General features: G+C 36.3%; 1 protein-coding gene across 3 annotated transcripts in view; it reads right to left on the reverse strand.

The window, feature by feature from the left end:
- Positions 1–272: 272 nt before the first annotated feature.
- NUDCD1 (NudC domain containing 1) overlaps positions 273–26735 on the reverse strand; it is a 48311-nt gene continuing 21848 nt past the window's right edge. For 2 of the 3 annotated variants that reach the window (XM_086609517.1, XM_086609519.1), the window contains 8 exons: positions 25448–25633; positions 23110–23293; positions 20690–20875; positions 17901–18114; positions 14094–14238; positions 12169–12294; positions 7145–7304; positions 273–3314 (listed from right to left, as the gene is read on the reverse strand). In XM_086609517.1, the coding sequence (XP_086465643.1) occupies positions 3022–3314; positions 7145–7304; positions 12169–12294; positions 14094–14238; positions 17901–18114; positions 20690–20875; positions 23110–23293; positions 25448–25633 (1494 nt within the window). In that variant the 3' untranslated portion in view covers positions 273–3021. The remainder of the gene's footprint in view (positions 3315–7144; positions 7305–12168; positions 12295–14093; positions 14239–17900; positions 18115–20689; positions 20876–23109; positions 23294–25447; positions 25634–26735) is intronic. The other variant, XM_086609518.1, reaches the window with a different exon arrangement.

The raw sequence follows: 26735 nt of genomic DNA on the forward strand, positions 1-26735 counted from the left end.
TGTCCAGTAACCACCTCCATAAATTTCTAAGTTGGCAAATATGGGACATGAAAAAGACTGTACAGGGGTTTTCAGAGGAATGAAGAAGGAGTGCAATAGTGCACGTCTAGGCAACAGACATGACTTTGCAGCGCAGACACCCATCAGAACTATGCCCTAACGGAAAGCTCCTTAACATAACAAGTCTTATTTTAAAGAATTTCTTATTTCTACTTTTCTGTTTTGTTTCAGTAGCATAGGAAGGATGCACATTTGAAAGTAACAGAAATCCCTTAAAATAATTTAAAAACCCTTTTATTAATAAATTTAACATTTTTTCCATTTATTTAAACTTGTAGAAGAATACATGATACATTCCAAATACGCAGCCAAGGAAAACACTGAAACAGAATATTTGAAATAAATAATGCAAGTCTGTAATAGTCAAATATTTTCTCAGAAGTTCTGTAAACAGATTGTGATCTGGACCTCTCAGGAAGTACTGTGTCTTAAAATGTAAGATTTCAAGAAATAAAAGCCTAGAAAACTTGAAGTATGGTTCTCAGAAAACCACCTCTTTTAAATACCCACATTCTGTACTTTGTATAAGCCCACATTAAAACACTAAACAAATAAGCCTTAAAATTAAGTGAACACAGAAATGGAAATGCTGATAGGAAGTGTCTCCCTGTGACTTGCAGCCATTTAATTATAGTAGCTTGCTGTGCAACAGCATGGAAGATTCCTCAAGGCAACAAATCTTTTAAATAATATCATGTCCTTAACTCTCATAGAAAGCAAAATAAAAGAGAAACTATCTGACATATCCTTTCTGAGAACACCATGATTGCAGACAGATGAGCAACAAGGGAAAAAAGGATGAACCTCTTTCCCTTGTTGAGCTGTTCCCAGGAGCAAACAAGAACTCCCTTCAAACAGACTCATATTTGGGCAGAATGTGAGTTTCAGTCATTACATACTGTAATACAGCCTCTGAAGAGGTAACCATTTTACTGGACTTTGTTTCCTCGGTTGCAGGAGACAGCAGAAGCGTGTTCCCAGGCATCTAACCCACAGCAAGGAGAATTTGGCAAACAACAGCTGAAATTCTCACCTATACTGAAGTTTCCTGCAATAGACTTGAGGTGACAAAAGCATGTTGTCTAAGAACTTTCACTCCTTGATTCTTCCATTCCCCAAATACCAAGTTCTTGACTTTGTATTCCCAATGATTAAACCTCAGGTTACTAAGTAATATTCATGTAAATCTCAAAGCACTTTATGCTGCAAAGTAATCAGCTATATAAAATCTTTTCTAAAGGACCTCTGCATGAATTCTACCATTTTCTTTGATGCTATTGCCCAGCAATGAAAATTTAAATGCAAAACAGTCATGAAACACTAATACATTCACTGAGCCTTTTTAAAAAGCACCTTCAACATAGTTCAAAAAAAAAACCTGAATGAGAAGGGAAGGTTTGCAAATCAAGTCTGTTTTAACTTACCCAGGTAAGAGTAAAGAAAAACTTCAATATTGGATATACAATGTAATACTGCTGTAAGGAAGACAAAATCAGGTTCCTTGAAAAACTCCTGCATTTGCAGGGTATTTTGCAAGCCACACTGCTTGTATCCCTCTTAAATTCTCACCATATTATTAATCATTTCATCACTACGAGTTTGGAGAATTTACAGGAGAGTCAAAACAATCACAACTATGAAACTGTTAAAAAAATGGAACACATTTTCCTCTCAATAGATTCTTACAGAGATCTGAAATAGTACTGAAAGAGATGCAAACTATTAGGTCACTTGTTGTATTTGTGTCTCAGTACTTTGGTTACCATAGATCATGGCAGCTTTCCTGCCACTAACCAATACGTTAGGCATTCTTTGCTATGAGGTTGTCAGCAAATTATGAAAAAAAACCCAAAACAACCTTTTTTGGTTTAAGAGTATTGACAATGTCAATTTAAAATAAGAAACGAAAATTTTCAGATAAAACTATTCAATACAATTAACCATGCCAGTTAGATAAACTGAAGCAACCCATGGCCTGCATACTCTTACACTGCAAATATACATTTGGACTTGTGCATCACAGACAGAACGGTTAACTAACAACACAGGATTTACAGTGAGGCAGAAGCAGCACTTCTGAGTTCCCCATCTTAAGTTACAATACAGGTGCTTTTTCTGTTAGACATTTTCCAATTGTAAATTAGTCACTTGAGATGAAGTACAATGTCAACTGAAAATGACACAACTGAGAGAATAACTAGACCTTGACTAACACCATTCAATATGTAATCACCAGCTCTACATTGACCCTCACTCTGCTTCAGGAAAAAGTTACTAAAAGATACTCTAGTGTCTCTTAAAACGTGAACAGATTTCACTGCAAGTATGAGTCAGACCCAAATCAATAATCTAAAATCTGCCTATAGAATGAAATTATTCCACTTGAATTCATTACCTGTATAAGAAACATAATACTTCATTCATTCCATTCACATTTCACTCAATACTGCTGAATATTGTAATATCAAATCTTTTTTTTGGCCAATATTATTTGAATTTGGGATGTTTTCTTCTTTATGATACATACTTATTTGCACATCATATGCTTGTAACTCAAGGCTTTATTTTCTTTATCTGTCTACTTCTTACATCGGTAAACAGAGGCATTTAAAAACAGAAGTGAATTCTCCAAACTCTGAAGTATGGCAAACATAGTCATTTGGAAAAAACCAATACATAATTCTATTCACCTAAGCAAGAGCAGCCTCTGAGAATTGCTTTGAGAAAGCTGTTAGTGCAGAAGACATTTTCCCATAGCTCTGAAAAAGCTTACTCCAGCAACAGCAAAGTTGAAAAACTTTCTCACTATCTTACAGACAAATTCTATGGAAAAATTTTGATTCCCCTTTAAAATATCCCCAATTTAAACTTCAGCAAATTGTACTGAACTCCTCATATCATTTACCTAGCCAGTTCTTTAACAAATTGTTAACACAAACTATAGCAGAATATACTGAATAATTAATTTCCAGAGTTCACCTTTATTAAAAACAAGGTTTTTGCTGTGAGAACAAATAATCTCTCACTTGTAGCTTGAAAGCCTAAGATAGGATCACTGGCTTCCAGGGTTGTTACTAGCTGCTTAGCAACCTGTCCTACTTGTCTTCCTTCCTTCCTGTTGTAGAGAACTGTGGACAGAGGAGTCGGCTGACGATAGATGAAAACTCGCCGCAAGCACTCACAAAGAGCAGCGTAGGAGTAATCCGGAGCACAGGCCATGAACTTCTTGTCCTGCTTTGATGCTTGGACGTAACCTGCATAACCCAAAAAGAAGCAGAAGGGATAAGTGACATACTGGTTTCCACAGCACTTTAACTGGCTATGACCAGATCAAGCTTACCTTAAAAATAAAATGCAATTAGTAACAGAAAAGAGAAAGAGATATGTTGTTACTACATAAGCCAATGGTGTTTGGAAGGATACATTAACCAATTTAATAACAATATACAATTCTTCTGTACATCTTACTAACAGGCGGTTTTGATGCATATGTATGTATAGCTAGACACTGTCCCCTTCTCTAGCCCTGCTTCACCTCACAAGTTCTTCCATTTTCTCCATAGGATCATAAGGCATGGATACACATCTTGGCTCAATACTAGCAGTCTAGGCAGAATAACCCTCTTCTCTCCCCTCATCCCCCAGTTCGTAATTACATTTACGATTTCTGAGCCTACCTAATCTTGAACAGACACTTAAAACTTGCCTTCTATTTAGAACTGACAGAAAAAAACATGCGTTACTTTTCAACACACTGTAATCTTTGCTAATATTCACTGGGAAGGAAAGATGTTCCTTTTCCTCTTCCATTGCAGAACTCAATTAATAAACGGACTTATTTCAGACTGATTTTCTTTCACACTTTCATAAAAGGACTTGAGACGCAATCTTTGCAAAGTGATCTACCATCTTTCCGAAAAGTTATTTGCTTCACTTCCCTTGAACAGTGCATGGCAATGGTTACCACTGAAAGAGCACCTCTGAGAACAGCAAGTATGCTAGAGTTTACTTTTTTTGGCTCTCCCTCTTTCCTTATCATAGGGTAGAGGCCAAAGTACTTATTTATACTGAGGCTGGCTGGGATGGAGTTAACTTTCTTTACAGCAGACCATAAGGTGCAGTGTTTTCAATTTGTGACTGAAACAGTGTTGATACCACGTGATTTTTTGGCTATTGGTGAGCAGTGCTTGCACATTGCCACGGTCTTCTATTCTTCCAACTCAGCTCAAGTCCCAGAAGGTTGGGAATGCACAAGTTGGGAAGGGACACAATCAGGACAGATGACCCAAACTGACCAAAGAGCTCAACCCATGAGTTTTCTTGCTTTTGGTCTTCCTGTTCCCTCCCCTGTCCCACCATGGGCAGGGAGAGGGAACAGGAAGAGAGCAAGCAGCGGTGTTGCACTTAGGTGCCTGCCAGGGCTAACCCACAACAGTACCACCACACTTTAACACTGCATTTCCATGCCTTGAGGGTGTTTTGGTTGGTTTTGGTGGGTTGTGGGTTTTTTGTTTGCTTGGGTTTTTTTGTGGTTTTTTTTTTTTTTTTTAAATGTTAACCCTAAGATTTTTTACAAACACTTGCTACCATCCTCAAAACATGATCTCTGTTCAAATCCAGCTTCACAGTTTTCACCACAAAACAATTGGTAAATATATAGCTAGTCTATCAATTGACATGATTGCTGCACTGGGAAATATTAGGACAGCCAGAAAAAATTTTCAAGTGTAAGTTCATTAATTTAATTCATATATTTAAACACTGGCACCAACAATAAAAGCAGGATTTAAGTACAGGCTTGCAGATAAATAAACTTTTGAGCCGGGGGACTTGTATTTAAGTGGGATTTCCCAGAAAGAAAATCATGGGCTCTTTTTAAAAAAAAAAAACAAATCTAAAAACCATTACTGTCCTCTATTTCTCTGGTTTATAGATGCAACCCTGTTAGGAGCAGGGGACTTACATAGCAAGACTAATAAGTAGTCAGTGAAAGATACAGGCTTCTTCAGTGAACTGAGGTAAGAATGGGCAAGATCATGCAACTGCTCCTTCAACCAGCAGCAAATCATTAGATGTTAGCAGCCAAAGGTCTATACAAGACCAATTGCTTTTTTTTCCAACAGCAAGTTGTTAGGACAGATATCTAGAACAAAACACTTGGTTCCTTCAGTTTCCCTTTGTTTCCTTCTTTAGGTTTCAATTCAAGACTTCAACTGAAAAATACTAATTTTTCAATCATTATCTTTGTATAGCTTGTTAAAAGCTAATTCCAAAAGTTGAAGCAGAGTAAGAAGGAAATGGGGCTATCATTGCTTTGGTCAATATAATGAATACTGTAGGTTTTGGAAAACTATCCTTTCAATATAGAAAACACTAATTTTTACTACTAGCTCTTGCAAAGTACTTCTAAATTTGGTTGCAGATAAACAGGCTGACAACCTCTTGCACATAAAAGATGAACTAGATTAATATAGAAGTATAAACTTCAATATAATACTATAAAATGATAGTACAGAAAGGAGAAAGAAGTGGAGGAACAGTGTCGGTTTTTATCACCTTAAGTACAAAAAGCTTAAAGATATCATAATTTCCTTCCTGTTATTTTCAAAACAATAGAAACATTCTTAAAACAGTACTACAAAGTCAGCATAGAAACTTGAAACTAATAATAATCTGAAAAAACATCTTAATCCTTATAATCTGCTTTTTTCTCCAGCATAATGAAATTTGAAATGAGTAAGCAAAGAACAAATTGCGAAATTAATCTCTTTTGTTAGAGGATTTGTTACAATGCTTACAGCTTAATTCGATCTTAAGTTAAAATAACAGGCTAGTAAAAAATAATTCATATTACGAAACTAAATAAATTGCAAAAACTCAGAACAAAACCAATTATTGTTATGGTAACCTAGGTGAGCTATGTGAACTCTATAAAATAGCTCATGTCTTCCTCACATTTTGGACCCAGATAGAGTGGTGTGGTCAAACAAATGTATTTGGGGGAGGGAAGGAATAAATTGTCACACTCGTGGCATTATGGAAGGAAAGGTCTACAGAACTCTTAAGGAACACAAAGACTACAGTCATCAGAGAAGTAAATTCTGGACCAGATTAATTTTCATGAAAACTGATTTATCTGTTTCTTACTTGATAGGTACAATACTGGGCTACGTGGACCATCCTACGTGACCGGATATGGCAATTCTTACTCTTGCATTCATATTTTTCTAAGTACTTCCTGCTTCTGAGCTTTAGAATTCTGCATTCGACAGTGAGTTAAGACAAATTCTTAGTCCTGATTGCAAGAATACAGCAATAACTAATGATTCTTCACAATCACATTTTCTATTTTTCTGGCAGTCTGTAATTTCAGTAGAGCTAGGGGCTTCTTGAGGCAGAGCTGGCACAGTTACACTCTTGATTGATTTCTCCTGTCACAATGATTTATTTATTTTCTTTTTAAATTCATGAAAACTTTCCAAGCCCACAAAGTTTTGTGGCAGAGGGTTCCATAGCTTAAATGCACATATGTGAAATATTTCTTTTAGCTTATTTTGAACCTACTATGTACCAGCATCATTTGATGCTCCTAGCTCTTACAACAGCAGAAACAGTGAACAATCATGTTGAATTCTTCAGACTTGTCACCTGGGACAACGAGATAGGAAAAACCTAAAGGTCACTTATTAGGACATCTTATCACAAGCGTTTATGCTCCTAGACACGTCGTCAATGAGCTGCAGTTGTTACACTGATGATTTCTGTGTTAGCGTTAAGGTGGCGATTGTGCTTTTAAGTCTTTAACTCGAGCTCGTTCATCCAAGGAACTCTCCTTTTTACTGTGCAGTACTGTGCATGCATCCTGTATATGGTCTGAAAAGACTTATTTTCCTTCCAAGGCATAAACATTTTCTTTCTTATGTCCTAGTATTTCTAAAATTAAGCTACCATGCTGCTATCTACAGAATTATAGTACTTTTCAATTCTAATTTAATTAAGTGAAATATCAACAGAAGCCATACTAACAGAATTCAGGTAGAAAAGTTTCAGATAGAGGAGTGTGACACAAAAGTCAATTTCCTACCTAAAGCATTAAAAGTTGCAATATGTTCCCACATGTTCTCTGGTTGGTCAGAGTGGGGCTGCCAGAGAAGAGCATCAACATCATGCCTCAGGCAGAAGCATGGCATTTCTCTGGGATCCACAACAACTGAGAAAAGATACTGGTTGCTTCCAAGATTAATCTGAAAACAAAACAAAGAAATACAAAATATTGATTCGAAACATAAATAGCAGATTCTGTCACACATACTGCCAAAGTTAGATGATCAACAGCTTCGTGCTTGTTAGTTGACAAAATGCTTGAATACATTATGCTGCATCTCACTGATCAACAGCTCTATACATTACAGGTTGCTAATACATTTCAAGCAGATGCAATTAAGTTTCTTGGGATAATATTTAGCGAAACATTATGTCTACTACATAAGCAAATGGGAACATGTTTTGCACAGCAACAGTTTTCTAGGACAGAGGATCCTAAACTACAACTTCGGATGTTAGCAAAAGATTCTCTGTAAGTAATCATGTATGGTTTCCTGCAGTGTCAACAGGGAAGGAAATATTGTCCCTCTGCAGTAAAAGCTGGTAAGCACTGGAACAAGGATAAGTCAGAATACTAAAATTATGAAATGTCAACAATTTTTTATTTACTCACAATCAAATAATTACTAAATTTCAGATTAGCACACTCTTCATTAAATATGCCTAGATCACCAAAAGCATTCAATAACCACTTCTATTTACCAGGAATGACCATAGGAAAGATAAGACAGGCATATCCTGCTACCTGAATAAAAAGCAGTAAGAATAAACAATAAACCAACCCATATTTTGAGTTTTCTATGTAAAGCTTTCTAAAGGAAGCTAATGGCAATACAGTACTCAGAGAATTATGTTTCATATCCAGAAGCTATGTCTGCAACAGCAACATGCAGGATTATCCCCTAATATGTGGTACAATATGAGCATTTCAGATGCTGATATCTGTTGACTAATTGATCTCGAACAGAAGAGGTGAAATAATCCTGTCTCCATTAGGGCCAGATGCAATCACAAAGTGAGGGTAACTAATTTCCTACGCAAATAAGAGACAAAGAAACACTAACAAAGATAACATCAAGAGCTCCACTAATGAGGTGTCTTAAGGAGAACAAAGCAGAAAACAGGAGGCAGGTGTTACACTGGTGCAATGTGCTGAGCAAAACAGAAAGTATGAATTCCTAGTCCCTCAAACTTCTAAACATCTGAGAAAGGTAAGAATTCAGCAGAGATCAGGCAGATGATACTGACAGAGATGTGTGGAACACCTCTAAGGAGCACGAGAAAAATAGGCAGAAAGAAGGGGACACAACTTGAGAAAGGGAACAAATTGTAACTTCTCATACATTATGCTTAAAACTCATTCCACAGGCCCCTACTGCATGCTCACAGTGGCACCTGCTTCTCACATCTGGGAAAAAGCCAATCATAGGGATTGTGCATCAAGACACACTGGTGTGATGACACTTCACAGGATCGTGCCCACTCAGTTACAGTATGATTTGACTAGAAGAACCTGCTAAAAGGTCCAGCCTCCTCAGCTGTTTTTCATCAATGAGACCTCTGTTTTGCTGCTGGATGGCTAACCTCCCCAAAAGTCACCATTTTTACTTCTACTTCATGCCCTAATCTCCCAGGTAAGAAAAGCAAGTTGCTCCCGGAGCAACAGAAGGAAATGAAGCTCGGCCTCCTACAGACTGGAATTACATTTCCCCAAGGTCTTCTTCCCCAGAATTCCTTGTAGATGTCATCTCTTCTCGTTTTTAAGCTCTTTCCTCCCATAATCCCTACCTGCTTTGTTGAATATGAGGTAGCATAGTCTATGACTAATCCTGAGCTTTGGCTGTGCTTACAGACCAAACAGCTACTGTCTTTCAAACTGGATATGGACTGAGTTATTGTGGTGGGTTTGACTTTGGGTGGCTGCCAGACACCCACCCAGCTGCTCTCTCGCTCCCCAACAGGACAGGAGAAGGGAATAAGATGAAAAACCTTGTGGATTGAGATGAAGACAGAGACATCACTTACCAATTCTACCACCAAGGGCAAAATAGATTTTACTTGGGGAAAATAAATTTAATTTATTGCCAATAAAAAATAAAGTAGGATTATGAGAAACAAAGAATTAAAAATCCCCTTCCCCATGCCCTTCCCTGCCTCAACTTCGCTCCTTCATTCTTGACTCACTCTATCTGTCCCACTACCAGAGTAGTGCAGGGACATAGGGAACGGGGTTGGGGTCAGTCTGTAACGCTTCCTCTCTGCTGCTCCTTCCTCCTCAAGCTGTTCCTCTTCTCCAGCATGGGGTCCCTCCCATAGGATACAGTCCCTCAGAAACTGATTCAACATCAGTCCTTCCCAGGTGCTGCAATTCTTCAAGAAGTGCTCCAGCATGAGTCCTTTCCAGAGGGTATAGTCCTTCAGGAATGGACTGCTCCAGCATGGGTACTCCACAGGCCACAGTTCCTATCAGAAAACCTGCTTCTGCATAAGCTCGTCTCCACAGGCCACATCTCCTGCCAGGAGCCTGCTCCTGCGTGGGCTCTCCACTGCCTGCAACTCCCACCAGGGCACATCCACCTGCTGTGGTGTGGGGTCCTCCACAGGATGCTGCATGGATATCTGCTCCACCATGGTCCTCTGTGGGCTGTAGGGGGACAAGCTGCCTCACCGTGGTTTTCTCCATGGTCTGTGGACAAATCTCTTCTCTAGCAACCTGGATCACTTCCTTTCCCTCCTGCGTTCTCTGCTCTTGGTGTTTGCAATGCTATTTCTCTCACATGTTTCTCACTCCTCCCTCTCACTGCTGCTGCACAGCACTTTTTACCCTTTCTTAAATATATTTTCCCTGTGGGGCCACCAGCATCCCTGATGGGTTCAGTATATCCTACAGTGGGTACACTGGAGCTGTCCGGAACCACCTGTGCCTGGCACAGGACAGCCCCGGCCTCTTCTTGCAGAGGCCACCCCTGCAGCTCCCACTTTTTCAACAGCTGGGTATGAACATCCAACACAGCTCTACCAGCTGAAGCATCATATGTAGGCGTCTCCTCTTTCTTATTGCTATATCTCAACTGACAGAAGTTAAACATCTTTGAGACAGATAACTGACAGAGCACTACTCTCATCCACAGCTCACTGCATTATGCATCAGTCCTTTAGCTAAAGGTGAGGATCAGACTCTGAGGAATCAACTCTTACGAAACTGCTTTGAACTGAGGAAGTAGTTTCATAGAGAATCAAAAAACTATACAAATGTTTACAACAACACAGTAAAATCCATTTGCACAAAAGTAGCTTTGAAGTCGCCAGCTATCATCATTTTCAACTAAAGGTATAACAATATATAAATTGAATAATTTACATATGCAAGAAGCCTTATAGCACACCGCACTGAGTAACTTGTAAAAGTGTTTCAAGTAACAAGTAATTGTACTTCAACCCTAATGCTTTAAATACATTAGCCTTTGGATTACTTTTATGCCACTCATTTTTAAAAGCTCTTTACAAACACCCTGTAGTTCAAACTTGCTCCACAGTGTCTTGCTGCCTGCTAGAAAGCAGTATACGTCAGAGCTGACTTTCTTGATCCCATGCCCACAGCAGGGGGGTTGGAACTAGATGATCTTTGAGGTCCCTTCCAACCCTAACCATTCTACGATTCTATGATATAATGTTCCTCCTGGTCTGAGAAATGTCTCTGGGGTACAAACTTCTTACCTTTCCAGGCAAGAAGCAGCAGTTTAGGCTAAGTTACTCAGAAATTTATGCAGTCTGGTCTTGAAAATCTCAAGGAGAGAGGCTGTACAACCTTAAGAGGCAACCTCATCTATGCTTACAATCATGGTGTAAAAGTTTTTCATTCCATCCAGTTTGAACTTCTTGTTTCTACTTATGCCTGCTGTCTCTTGTTCTCTTAGGATGCATCATTGAACAGCTAAAATCCACTTGAACTCAGTTGCTATAAAAGGTCTGCTTACCAATTACAGATTTTATCTTCTGACAAGTGTTACCTATCACATTGTATCCACAAAACAGACTACTTTCTTGGTGGAGTATACTAGCCTTTAAAACTAATCTTTTTTTCTTTGGCAGCACAGATGCACGTACAGGCATATACCTACACATTTACACACACACGGAGACATATACGTATGTATCTATACTGCTGAAGGAAAAAAGACAGATTTTTTTTTTAAAAAAAGAACAAACCAAGATCTGTAAGACACAGACTCAAGACTTCTTCCAGAGCTTTTCTGAGGAAACAAGAAATCATTAACCGATTCAAAATCTTATGCTGTAACTGGCATTTTCTGTACAAAACAGGTTATCCTAAATGCACTGTGTGCGACACAACCTAGTGATGAGGTGCAACACCAAAGTTAATTACAAGCTTAGTAGAGACATCTTGAAAAAACCCCCAAGACAACAACTTAATCTGTGACACTTTCATGATTATTTTGTTTCCCGCTTTAGCCAATGGACCAGATCAAGTCCTAACTTGCTGTTAGTCAAGGCTGCTTACAACCCAGATCAAGCCTCCTATTGAATAATTTCACTCACAATCTGTTATTTCCAGCGTGATTGACAAACAAGTATCATAAAATGATCTATGCTCCAGCTCCTTAGTAAAAAGGGTCAACTTTCTATCAGGCTACCTGAAAAGTTATGAGAAAAACACAAGCTAAGGAATCTAGAAGAATTTTATGCCACTGAAAAAGACCCCTTTCTTACAATTATTATGGCATAACTTTGCTTTTTCAAATGGCTCACTTGTGAAAGTATGTATTTTTTAAAATCAGAACTAAAAGAGTCTTACTTTTACATAAAAATGACATTGAAGAACATATATTGGTTGATAATTTCTGTTGCTACTGTGATTTTACTTTATGGAAGAAATTTACAGAGTTTCAAGAGTTTGCACAGATTTTTATTCTGATAATGGAATTCAACTTGCATATCATAAAAATGTTTTAAAATATTTCTGTAATAATTTGCAGCACTTACTACATGAGTGACTTTCAAGGTATCACCATCAAATCTGCACAAGCTTGCACTATCTTCAAGAAAAGCATCACATTCTTCTAATTCTTGAGCATTACAAGGTGGGTTTTCCTTTTCAGGATTTGGATTCTGAAATAAAAAGACAATGAACAACACTGAAAATCCGAGCTACTGAATCTCTCTCTCTCTCTTAAAATCCCTTTTCATAACAAAAAAAGTTCAGTGGAACAGGAAGAATCATTTGCATATCCTTACATTCTTGAAGATCAAGCCATTATGTACTGATTCAAAATGAATAGAACCATTTCTGTTGTGAAGGATAGCATGAATGGTAGGTACAACAAAATCCATTTCAGATTAAGAAAAGGTACATAAAACACTAAAACATGGACAATAAATTCCTTTCTATAAGTAGCAGAAGTACACAATCCTGAATACCTACGCAGGTTTAGTAAATTTACATCAGTATAAGCTTCTTTCCGAATGCCATTGAAAATTCTATTAAAAAAATGGATTAATTAATTTTGTAACTAGATCTACATACATGCCTCCTTTTAGCTTTGCTAATAATTATTTTAAATTAATAATGTTATTATGCATATGTTTCAATGCATTTAAAACAAGAAAAAAGCATATCTATTTTTTTCACATCCTACAAGTAAAAGACAGGAAAAACTGCCACTTTTACTACTAATTCGAGAGCAAGATACAACACTACTGCATACAGAAACAGTTTACTCCTGCTAATGACGTCTTCCTTGGATAATTTTCCAAGCTAAGCTACTTTTGTGATATATTTAAAGAACTAATTCATGATAACAGAAAGGGATCTTTATTTAACAGAAGGCAAAAATTTACATTTCCTCATTAAGTATGAATTGATGTTGCTTCTTGCACAAAAAGGACACCATCTCAACAACTAATATAAGCTGAAAGCTGAGGCCAAACAAAACGCGTAAGGAAGAATTAGACAGGGCACCGACTCAATTCATGTGACAGGGAGGAGTTCTTGAGTTCCTGTGTTCATTTCTTCATCCATTTCAGCTGATTATTAAGAACTTTTATTTTGGTTCGGTCCACAAAGTCAAGATGATCAGCAAAATTTTTTTTTAATCGCTGAGACCATTTAAGTTCAAAGGAAACAAACATGAATAGAAAAGAAACATCCTTAAGTGACAGAAATCAGGAAAATTATGTGTCACATACTGCAGGCTAATGCACAAGACTTGAAACAGGGTATCAGTCTCTTTAGAGGCTAGATTTTGGGGTTCACCTCTCCTCTATCAAGCATTCTTAATTGTCTCTGGTTTACTGTTTTATTGGGTAGCTTTTAAAAAAAAAACAACTTTCAGGTAAACATCATTACCATAAGCAACTGAGATGACCAAAAAGAATCCATGCCTTCAGTATACATATGTAGCTAAAGTTGCAGTATAACAAAACACATAACATTTATTTAAATGAACAGTTACCTAAGGATTTTTTTTTTTATCATTATTGCACACAAACTAAAAAGTTGTGACAAAAAGATAAATCATCACTTTAAGCTCAGTATGAATTACAAAAGAAAAAAAATTTGAAGTTCCCAATAAATCTGTGGTCAGAAGATGTATTACAGTATCTTGCCCACAAACACTGAGGGAGAGAAGACAGCAATCAATTTAGAGCACTAAACAGAATTTATGTTAGTAACACTCTTCAGCTTTATTAAAAAAAAAAGTAATAATCCGAAACTAATATATGAAGACCCATAGGGAGCCACACTTCATAAGTTTTAGATGATATGCCATTTTCTAACTAAACCACAAGGGGAAGTATCAAGCAAGAAGTAGTTAAAAATTACATTTTATTTTGTTTTGAGTAGACTCCCTGTATAACAAATGTACAAAAATTACAAATGTTTTATTTATTTTTTTTTAACTTCTTACCATTACTTCAGAGGTAAGATGCATCAGGCTTTCATTTATTTCAGAGCGCTGGGAAGAGTCCATAATGAATTCTCCTCTTGTGTCACCAACTATTAGTTCTGGCCATCGGAGTCCCTCATTTTTCTTAATTAGAGAAACTTCCAAACTAAAATGCAAATAGAAGACAAAGAGCAGTACATGAAAACACTGCATCCATTTCTCAGATTAGTCAAAAAGCTCAAAGTGTAGAGTGTCTCCTCTCCAAACTGAATTAATAATGAAAATCACATAACAGAAACCATTAGCATTCAATTTATAAAATAAACTATTCTAACAGAAAACATTCAAAAGAAAAACAGACGAAGGACGTGATTTCTAAAAGCCTAAGAACAAAGAGAATGTATTCATGTAAGTGTCCCCAGAGTTTTCAATGTAAACGCAATTTTCCCTGAAGTAGTCTTATTAAAATATTGTATATACCGTGGAAGATCACCTGTAAAGAAATCTATTACAAGAGTGATAGAATTTTACTACAGAGGTTTATCTGAAACCTAAGTAGTACTTAATAGGGCTACTTAAGTGTGCACTGCCTTTATATAACATCTAGCATAAAAAATATTTGTATTTTATAGATCTCAGAAATACCACAACAGTTAATGATCTACATTGGGTATCTAAAATAATATCTCAGAAGAGATATGATTTTTGTAACCTGGGAAAAAAAAACACACACAAAAAAATCCCTCTCAAACTTAAGAGAATCTGGTAAAACCATTAGTAATAACTAAATAAATAGAAAACAAGAGACTTAGCCTGATGCATCAACACATTAATTCCATTTAATTACTATGTTAGACCAACGCATGGATAGAACGATAAAATGAGAGTTAGTTTTATTATATTCACTTCTTAGATACACTTATAGGGTCTACAATGACAGTCTTATACCTGACAAAACAGGAAAATCTTCTAAGCTACTAACCACTGCACCATAGCAATAACTGCTCAGTGAACTCTGAATCAGTTTCTGAAGCAATTACAACAGTATTAGAAACAGCATACTTTTACAGAAGATATTTAGAGCAAGTTTTAGACTCTTAATCAACAGATTTAAAGTGCTACTGCAGTACCAACATTAAGAACCAAGTGCAATCTATTACATTGAAATGTGTAATTACTATTTCCCATTAAAACAAAAGTGTGAGATTTAAGCAATATTGCTCACTTGATTGAGTAATAAAAAAATTACTCAGCTATTTTTCACTATGATACCTAATAATCAACAACTGAAAAGTCACATTTTAATATATAGTATTAGTGTAATCATAGAATCATAGAATGGTTAGGGTTGGAAGGGACCTCAAAGATCAACTAGTTCCAACCCCCCTGCCATGGGCAGGGACACCTTCCACGACACCAGGTTGCCCAAAGCCTCATCCAACCTGGCCTTGAACACTTCCAGGGATGAGGTAGCCACAACTTCTCTGGGCAACCTCTTCCAGTGCCTTACCACCCTCAGAGTGAAGAATTTCTTCCTTATATCTAATCTAAGTCTGCCCTCTTTCAGTTTAAAGGCATTGCCCCTTGTCCTATCACTACACGCCCTTGTAAAAAGTCCCTCTCCAGCTTTCCTGTAGGCCCCCTTTAAGCACTAATCTATATAATCTATTGTAATCTATATACAAATATTAGTCCCTCTATTTAATTCTTTTGGAGAATAACTACCTTTTACAGCTAATTTTTTGGGACAAAGTCAAGATTTTTGATGATGAAAACTGAAGGAAAAAAAATAAATCACATAATCATAAAATATCTTAAATTGGAAGGGTTCCATAAGGATTATCAAGTCCAACACCCTGCTCCTCACAGGATTACCTAAAACTAAACCATATGGCTATTCAAAAATGGAAAAAAAATTCATCTGGGAGAGTCTTGCAGAAAACGTCATGCTATTTTTCTTACCAAATCTCACATGGTATATACAGCTGTATACTTCACACAGAAGTTCAAACAATGCATTAAAGAAAAATATTGACATCAAGCTTGTCCAAGCATCCAGAAGTCAGTATTATCTCTCTCAATCTTTTTCAACTTTGTATTTTAAACTATTATAATGGCAAGAACAACTACTGCCAAATGAATTACATACAAAGTAATATGCAAAACTTAATCCTAAGATACAATACCTCAAAAGTATAGCACACTGCTCCCCAATTTCCACACTTAGGGAACGGTAGTGAAAATGTATGTATTTACAAGTTGTAATTTGAAACTCTTAACAACTTTTTTTTCCTATTTTCTGCTTGAAACTCAGACTTCATGGTGTCAGAAAGCTATGATTAATATAAAGTCTGGTTTTCGCTAAGTCTTCTCAAAATCCCTCCTTGGATGGTCATGTTTTCCATAACAAGGGGATGTGTCCATGAAGCTCAGGGAATAATGTAAAGAAGCTGACCTTACCTCAACACAAAGGGTGGCCTTTGTTTTAGATAAACAGCTATCAATGGTAAGTGGACCAACTGGTGGTGTAAAAGTTTCTCCTCCAGTTCATTAAAAAGAGTGTGAATATCTCCCTGAGTTAGCCAGACTCCAGTTCATTAAAAAGAGTGTGCATATCTCCCTGAGTTAGCCAGACAAGCACGGGGGAAATGACTACGTGGCTCAGCCCAGGCAGAGTATAAAAACTAGACAACTAACAAAAGAATTTGGAAAAGAGCAATGGGCTGAAGCTGGCTTCAACCCACATATTCCTTCCCAGCAAGTGGGTATGCCCAGCGCTGTGATGGTGAGTGTATTATCGAGACTGGTAACTGGGATCGTGTTGGTTTTGTGACTAAACTGTGTATTGCAATTGCTATATTCTGCTAACTGTAACTTGCATTTCTATCGAGTTTTCAGTGTATTTTGTACCACTCACTCTGCTAAATGAGATGTCCCATGTAACATTAACTATTTTCAAATAGTTTCAAAAAAATTTCATCATTACACCCTCCATGGGTGGAATATCTAAAAGAACCTGGTCAGAGAGTATTGGACTCTGACAGAGCAACACGTAACAGCTGCAACTCACAGTCTTATTTTGGTTGAAGTAAACAAACCAGCACAAATACCACCTATATTCAAATATCTTCTATATCTTAAAAGGAGTACCAGAGGTAATCAGTTGAAAAAAAAAAAAAAGACTATTTTCAAAGAGAATAAAATAACCCATGTAGTCATAGACACAGGTAGTCATACAGACATGCATGGGTTAATCTCCAGTAGCTCCAGTATCTCATATCACCCAATACTGTTTTAGAAAGGCAACTGACAACAACAGAACAGGATGTTAACTCTGGCTGCCAATAAACAAAGGCAAAGCATGTGAAAATAGTGCAAGGAGGTGAACATTATGAGCATCAACGTGTCCCTAATGTCACGAAGAACTCCGCTTCACAGCTCAGTAGTAGAAACTCTTTAATTTCCTGGTCTGATACAAGTACAGCTGCTGGTACAGAGAGTTATACATAATGCCTATTTTCTGAAATAAAATAATTATTTTGGAAAGGCTGTTCTACGTTGTTGTAGAAAATAGCTGGTCATGTAGCTTATAAGCAAGTAACTGTAAAAGGAGGGGATTACTTTCACAATTAGCTAAACACTACTGTGAGACAGCACTGCAAAAGCCAGTGAACTACAGTCAGCAGAGGAGACAGATTCTTCTTTCAGATAGAATGTAGGATGTAGCATTAAATGAGGTAGTTCCCAGACGGGCTAGAAGTCAGATATATGGTACACACTTTGAAATCAATTCCTATCAATAGGAAAACTAAAAACCATATACAACACCTTTTGTTCTCTCCAATTATCCATGTGCAGCTTTCAGGGTCCACAGATGAATAGAGTTTTCCTTCCATCAGAGGAGGCTGGTCTTTCAGTGTTACACATATGTCATCAGGGGAAAAGTGTACTTTTATGTCATCCTTAGTGATGTCTTGAGGAATGTGAACTGTTATTGTCACATCATCTTCAGTCTGCTGCCAGTAATAGAGAGGGTCTGCAACTGGAAAAACGCAGAAAATTACAAACTAGATTACAAATGCTGCCCTGGATTTCACAGCATGCAATGCTGAGATATATGGAATAGGAGTTTGTCGAAGAGTGGAAATTAACTTTTATTCTGAATAATTTACATAAAATATATTCTGATTACAAAATGGAGAAATATTTTTTTAGCAATCAGGTTCAATTCTGTCCTTCATCTAGAGAGCAATTTATATTCATGTCTATACTCAAATATGCTGATAGAGCTATACAACGGGCATTAACTACTACTCTAAGTTTACTGTAGCATTACAAAATTGATAACAAAAATGTACTTAAATACACTGAAACATTAATGATTAATAATTTGTTTGAAGAGACATCAGGTACAGTGGTACTCATAAGTTCCTGCATGCTCAGAATTGTATGCCATTCAGAGACGTGAACCTTTTTTTCTTACCTATTTTGCCATAAGCTACGCTGACTATTCAACAGAAATTATTTTAGAAGACCAAGTAGTCTTCATGTGTCTCAGCTGACGGAAATGAAATAAAACTGTCTGCCCAGAGGTAATGACTGACTTCAGCTCCTGGGTCTAGAATCTGCCTGATGTCTATCTAGATTACTAAACTGCTACAAGAAGTGGCCTTTTAAGAGAGATGTTTATACAAAAGGAAGACTATGACAGCATGACTGGGTAGCACACGGTTGGTCGCAGAGAACACAAACACAGATGCATTTGTTTTCTAAAGAGCAACCTTGTACATATTACCTTCCTATTTAGAGAAAAAGCAAAGTATGGACAGACCCTTTGGAGGCTCTCAAGTTGTCACAACACAATACAAGATTTCATAGATCTAAGCTTCATGTCAGTCACTGTGGCTCTGGAAGGACTCTTACACTGTTGCCCAAATACCATGAGTTTCCTGTTTGCAATGGATCAGTCCCAGGTGCTACAAACATACTTCCTAGAAACTATGAGTATCTGAGATACGACAGCCTTCAAAATTCTAAGCTTTGACACAGATTCTATCTGATATTAAAAGTCTTAATTTATAAGAGAATTGAATGACACCAAAAAAGTAGCTTAGACTTCCCCTCATCTTCAAGGCAGCCTTCTTGTAATGTCAAAAATGTGCAGAGAAGACTATGAAAGAACAAATTAAAATCCAAAAGACTGATGTGCAACATAAATGCCTTAATATTTTTCTATTGTTGCAAACTCTTATAAAAGTTAGAGTTCTATTGCTAGCACAACTTGTCTGATATCAATTATGCCTGCAATTTTATATAACCATGCAACTAAAATTAAGCCTAGATTTTAGCAAAATGTTTAGCAAAAAACAAATTCTCTCTTAAAAAGGTATTAGACTTCTCTCTAAACTAGGAGTTCAGGTTTCAATACTTTCTCTGCCATTAGATTTCTGTGCCATGAAAAGTTTTCTAAAGGTATTGCTGCAAACAGGACTCCACACATTACAGACTTCTGGGCTTTGGCAATACCATACGTGCACACACATACATGAAATGAGCTATGCTAAGAGCCATATAGTGCTCTTTACTGTGTTTCTTTAATCACACCTGGCACACAACTCAAGAAGCTCTTAAAAACCTTAAAACATTGAACAAGCAGGTGACAACTGCATAGACATTGCATTATGGTGCTCAGTGCACTGAGGAACTGCTTTGCCTCAAGATTTATACGTACAGACTACTCTTAATGTAATTACATGTACAATGTCACAGTTATCACAGTGTGTAACATTAATACATTCCAGAAAATTGATCTTTTTGTGTTGTTTCCCAAACAGATTTTGCACTATTGAAAAAGATTGTGTTAGTATCACTCAGTTAGCACCTGTTCATTAACCAAGGCCTCATATTCAGAAGCAAAAATCAAATCTGAAATAATACAATATAACTACGTACATATTACAGAGTTAGGTGATATTTAAGATAAAACAACAATAGGTTTTTACATACTTATTTTTTTTTTTAATCTTAAAGAAAAAAAGCATGCATGCCTTTTATTATTTTTTCTGAACTGCTTTTCCACTGGAGAAAAGAAAATCTTTTACAGGATTCTCATTCTTTAAAAACAAAAAGTTTTTTTAACCTTTTTTTTTTTATGTATTTAGAAAGGCAGGAGTAAATTACATATCAGAGAGTTTTCTGATGAACAACTATTTGGGGGAGTCAACGGCTCTCTCATCTAGGAATACGGTCTTCTTGATTTGAGTACTTCATCCAGATGCCTAAATTTATATGTTACCTTAGCAATCCAATTGCTAGCAAATACTTTGTATAGTTCTGTTTGCAAAATATCCTTTTCCATATGACAACAAAAATTCTTTAAGTGTCTCATACCCAAAAAAGTGTCTCATACAGGTTTATGCACAATACAATTTCCCAGAGTAAAAACAAACAAAAAAGCGTCAATCTATCCTTAAAAAAAAAAACAAATCCATAACAAAATCTGTAAGATTTGAGACAAACAGTAATTGCTAGAGTTTCCAAACAGGTGCTAAACTGACAAGCTATTTTCTAAACCAAACAAGAGACCAGCCTATCGTAACCTGCCAGATAAGTCTTACCTCTCTCTTCATTTGTTGCTTTTTCATCGTCATTTTCTTCTAATTTGTTGTCTTCATCTTGCATAAATTTGAATGGTTTGTAGGAAACAATCATTAGACCATCCCCACTTGGCTCTATTGCTGCATAATGGGGGACTGATTTTCCTTGTAAAACTCTCCTTTTAAAGATTTCATATCTATGATCATCTGTAAAATTTGAAAAAATAAAATCTTACCAGTAATATTTTTCTAGAAAGCAATTATAGGAGAATCTCATTACACTTAACAATCCTAAGCAATCCTACCAGCTAAATCACAGTACCGTGTAAATGTGGTGCTTAGGGACATGGTTTAATGGTGGACTCTAGGTTAACAGTTGGACTTGATGATCTTGAAGGTCTTTTCAAATTCAAACAATGCTATGACTCTAAGTTAGCCACTCATCAAACGAGCTGTTACTTAACTGACTGAATTTAACTGTGCACTGAAACACATCAAATTTGTTTGTACACCTCTCTTACAGCATTTGCCCACTTGTTAAAAGGCTCTACAACCTCACAACTCTGTGACCAAACCATTTGTAGAGTATTTTCAATCCATCATCAACACTTATATTTCTTAAGTAAGTCTTTACAGTCTTTTTAGAAAGTTTATACTACATGATTTTTCTTGTAAAGAAGGTCAGAAGAAAGCTAAGCATGTAACATTTTCTGACTCGAAGGAGTCACAAGTCTCTAAAGCACCACACAAGATGTGAACAGACCTAACCACTACCTCCATCAGATTTATTTTCATGCTTCTGTTTTTTTTTGTTCTTTGGTAATCCAGTAGTGGTAGGTGTGATCACTTCGTCTAGCCAACAAGACATGGCAGAGACTCTCACAGATCTTGGTGTCAAGAGATATAACTATGTTTTACGGCTTTGCTTTGATGAAGTCTAGATTTTGGTAATTTCAGAAATAGCTTGTTAATTAACTACTTATTTTTAATACAATCTGATTTGATAAACTATACTCACAGGCAGTTTCAAGAAAAGTTGAGCATAGCAACTGCCTACTGATGAAAGAGGACATAAAGTATGCCAATTCCTCAAAACAGCTTTTATCATCGAGACTGGTTCATGCATCACTCTGATTTGCGTGACCTCATTGAGGCGAGGGGTGACCTCATTGCTCTACACCTTCCTGAGGAAGAGAAGTGGAAAGGGAGGTGCTCATCTCTTCTCCCTGGTATCCAGTGACAGGACACATAAGAGGTTCAAAGCTGCACCAGGGGAGGTTCAGACTGGACATTAGGAAGCATTTCTTTACCAAGAGGGTGGTCAAACACTGGAACAGGCTTTCTAGAGAGGTGGTCAATGCCCCAAGCCAGTCAGTGTTTAAGGGGCAGTTGGACAATGCCCTTAATAACATGCTTTGAACTTCTGGTCAGCCCTGAAGTGGTCAGGCAGTTGGACTAGATGATCGTTGTAGGTCCCTTCCAGCTGAAATAGTCTATTCTATACTATCCATACTATACGTGTAGGAGACTGAGGAACATTTGGATAGTAACAGCGCAGTATGCAATCAACAGCTTTAGTTCAAGTAGTTAAAGATCTTGTTTCTATCGGTATCAAAATTACACTTTTTGGAAGAAAATGAATGAGACTATATCACAGTCTTCCCAAACAGGTAAGTTAATTTTGTCTACACATCTTTAAATCAGACACTGAAGAAGGGGGTCTTGTATCCTTTATGGAAATATTTAGTATCATTTTTATGTAATATGGATATTTAATGTAAGTATATATGATCATATTGAACACATAAATTACTCTTTGTCAAACTTTATTAGGATAATACATTAATTAGTAGGTATTAATACACTAACTACCATGTTTTTAATGTGTTGGTCCAAAATTAACTGAATAATCTAGAATACGCAGTATTTACTTTTTATGCTACAGTTCTTATACTTACTTCATCCTAATTCCAATCAAACAACACTGTTAATTGAAGGCTAACAAAAAAAACCCCACAACCTAAATGTAGCCAAACAAAAACCCATATCCAGCTGTACAACATTTTGAAAAGTACAACAGATATTAGTTCAAAATAGTTCTGTATAACCTTGATTTTACGAGATCAAGCTAAACAGGAATTGCGTATCATAATGTTACAAAATAAAGTTCCATCTTGTTTTCTAATTACCCTAACCACACACAAATAAAACTTTACTTCTTCCTGTCTTTCAAATGTTTGTCAGAATTTAGGTCTACAATCAATAATTTCATCTCAAAATATAAGAAAAAATGACCTATGTAAAATCCGAGCTGAAGTTTTGAGGAAAGGAAAGATCAGAACCTGAGGAACAATCAACTTCTAAGACAAAGAATAAAAGCATGTAGTGTTTGGGTTTTTTTTAAACACTACTCACCAGTAATATAAATGTAAAACACTTACCCTCTTTCCTTATCTCTGCAATTGTAACCCATTCCAAGGTAATATGAAATCCACTTCCTTTTGTGTCCAATTCATCTTTCTCTACCCTAAGCAGCAGCACAGCTACTGCATGCATATCAGATTTTACAAATGAAACACTGTGTACTACAATAAATGGACTTCCTAGTTCTTCATTAAACACAATCTAGAAGACAAAATTGTAGAAAAAGTCAGTCAGTTACAACGGGAAGTCTTGCTCTTTCTCAGAAAGCAGTGAAAGGCTTCCGTGAACATCAAATCAGTCAAAGTTTGCTTCCCACAAACCTCTCTGCCAATATGAATCCATGAATGCCAAACATTTCTGGTTCCTCCTTCCTTGGCTATCAAGCCACTGTTCTGAATGCTTTTAGTTATTATTGTTCATATTATAAAATCATTGTAAGGGCCCATTAAACAAAGCACAAAGATCCACAAAACCGTTTGCACTATGGTTGTTTACTACTACAGTAAGTAGAGGCACGACAACTGATGAACAGAACAGGATCCATAAACGAAGCACATCAACTGGGAGAAATAAGTCTCTCACTCAAGATGAAAATGTAGGCATTTCACCAAGGCCCTCACTACTTCTCTAGACACCCCAATATCCAGAAAAATCTTTGTAGACCTTGACATGTGCAAACATTTGGTACCTATAGCTGAAAGTTTCAATTCTAGAAACTACGTACGTCAGCTTTTCTCAAAAAAGTACTCATTCAGCAAAAACTCCAAAAATATAAAACCAAAATGAATCCAAATAGCAGAGAAGAAATGAAACATTCGTTATTTGCCAGAACACGAACACATGAAAATGAAAGAATAAATGACCAGGAATTCAAGCTGCAGTGGCTGAACGAGTATAGGCTCAATCCAGCTGTTGTTACTGAAACATGGTAAGGTTTGAGGATTTATGGGGTCGGGATATTAACATCACTGTAAACCACTGAGTGCTCTAAATACTTAAAAGGAGAATTTAAATAGTGACAGAACCTCAACATACAAATCTAATGTTTGTTTTTTTTTTTACACTGACAACTCCAATGTAACTTATTTATGTATCAGCATACTCACACAGAACAGAATAAAAACCTGTTGGTATTTACTACCAAACATCTAAAGAACAGGATGACCAATTTCCTAGTTACTGAACTCTCAAAAGATGAAGGTGAAGGAGATAATCCATTATGCTGAAATCTTCCACTTCAGGACATAAACCTGAGCTCCTGCCAATACTAAAACCTCCTTGATTGCTTAGGAAACTGTCCTCTAATGAAGACAATAGATGCAAAATGTGGGTGTTTTATATCAGATTCACTTTTCATGAATAAAGAGGAACTAATCACAGAACACGAGCCTCATAGTAGCTCAGGTAGAGATGTAATTTGATCATATTTGTTGTGCCCAAGCAGGATAACCAATACCATTATTAGTGTAGTAAGATCACTTAGATGTGGATACCAAAAAGGCTTCTTAACAAGACTCTTTAAAAGAATTAATTATGTAAACAATTTAATAATGAGAAACATAAAAACATACTTCAGTAACAACCAACAATTTTAAGTAAAAATATTAAGCACCAATAACTTTTCAGAGCCAAGTGCACAACATGAAGACTTGCCCTACCAGAGAGGTAGAAATAATATTGCTTACATTATACCTGCTCTGTAAGTAACCCTCAGGGTTACTTATAAAAACTTTTCAATTAGCATTTTTACATAAGTTTTATTCTAGTCTTTGTGGGTGTATTTTTAAGATGGGGTATATTAAATGGTGAATATTTCAAATCCACAATTACATCCACACAAACATCACACAAACCAGAAATCTCCTAACTTAAAAACAAAAGTAGCTTTTAGCTTGGTTGATAATAATTTCAAACTTTTTAAAAAAATATATTTATTACTTCACAGGACAGTTGAAATAGCAAACCATAAAAGATGGGGGGGGGGGTGGGGGGAATCCAGAGAGACACATATGGATAGGGAAGGAAAGAGGAAAATGGTTTTTAGAAGTTGTTTAGTGGACAAGCACTTAGTCACCTATTCAGAAACACTCTTAGACAGATTCTTCTTCATTCAAAGGCAGTTCCCTTTCAAACACTTTAATTTTAGGTATTTTGTGAATGAAGAAATCATTAATTTAGTCATCACTATAAAAATCAGTGATTTTTATACTTGAACACAATGCTGTATCAGTGATACGGAGTTATGATTTAAAGCTTAATTCTTCACATTACCTACATGCAATCCCCATAAGAAACGCAAGAATAAGAATTATTTACTAGATACACAATTCTTAAATATATTATCAGAAGACTCACCTCCCACTTTTCAGACGCACTGCTTCCACGCTCGCCTGATTTGATTAAATACAGTCTTCCTGTACCATCAGAAAGGGTAACCCATGTGGAAGATGAGAAGTGTATTGAGGCACAAAGGCGATTATCGTAAGCTGTCACATCCGTAGGGAGCCTGAAAACTTCTCTCGGTTTTTGTAGAGCAGTGTCCTATAAGCAAACAGTCACATACTAACACTTTATGAAGTATTTATCAATTTCAGTACTGCAGACAAATTAAGAACAACGAATCTCAGTAGCAATTCGCCCGTTTCTTTGTGCAGTTGAGCATATTTGGAAAAGAGTAGGTAGCAAGTATCATTCCTACACAGGTGGAAAAGGCAGTGGAATTTCATCATTGACTTGATGTCTATTTACTGAAAACATGAGTGTTCTACAGTTGACATTTCAGCACTCGATTTTTTTCCTTCCATTTCACAGCACTAATTACATTTTGCATTAAAAAAAGGCTTTTCACTTCTTTTCCCCTAGCGTTTCCATATGATTAATCACTTACCTCAAGTAATTCTAGTCCCAGTAAAAACATGGTTAAAAGAAAGTTAAAAGAAAATGAAAGCCACAGAACTGTACTCTAACTAGTTCATAAAAACTCACTTCTAAATTAGAAATAATTTTAGCCTATTCTCTTATACAACTGGTATATTCAAGCTGATATATCATTTCTCAGCTTTCCTAGAGTGGTCATGTTATTCAGTAAATTAGAGAAGTAACAATTGTGATTAGGTAGCAAAGAAAAGTTGGACTAATTAATATCATATTTCCAGATAACTTTTTCATCACATTATGATTATATTATGCATCAAGATAAATTTATTTATCATATTGTATTAGTGGCAGACTGCAGTCTTATTTTTTAAGCCTAACTACAAGCATCGATAATTTTTGAGCATGAATAAACAGAGACACTATAGTGAACAAAGTGCACAGATTATATAATTCTCCAGTGAACAATAAAGACATATAGATGTTTAAAAAACAACACATATCACTAAATTTTACCAAAAAAATGACAACCAAAAAAAGAAAAATCCAGTATTTCCTGCTGTATAAACACAAATCAGCCTGATTTAATAATAATGCAAAAAGAATGTGAGATTACCAATTTCATCCATATTTCTAGTAATTGTTCCTCAGAAGTCCTTTAGTGGCTTTAGTTCCGCATTACCTTCTTCATTTCCTGCCAATTCTCACAGAAGAAACTGCTTTTGTGCTGTAAATTGAATTTCCAACTGTTGTTATTAAGCACAAAGGC

The sequence above is a fragment of the Tauraco erythrolophus genome, chromosome 3 (assembly GCF_009769465.1).
Source record: "Tauraco erythrolophus isolate bTauEry1 chromosome 3, bTauEry1.pri, whole genome shotgun sequence".
NCBI lineage: Eukaryota > Metazoa > Chordata > Aves > Musophagiformes > Musophagidae > Tauraco > Tauraco erythrolophus.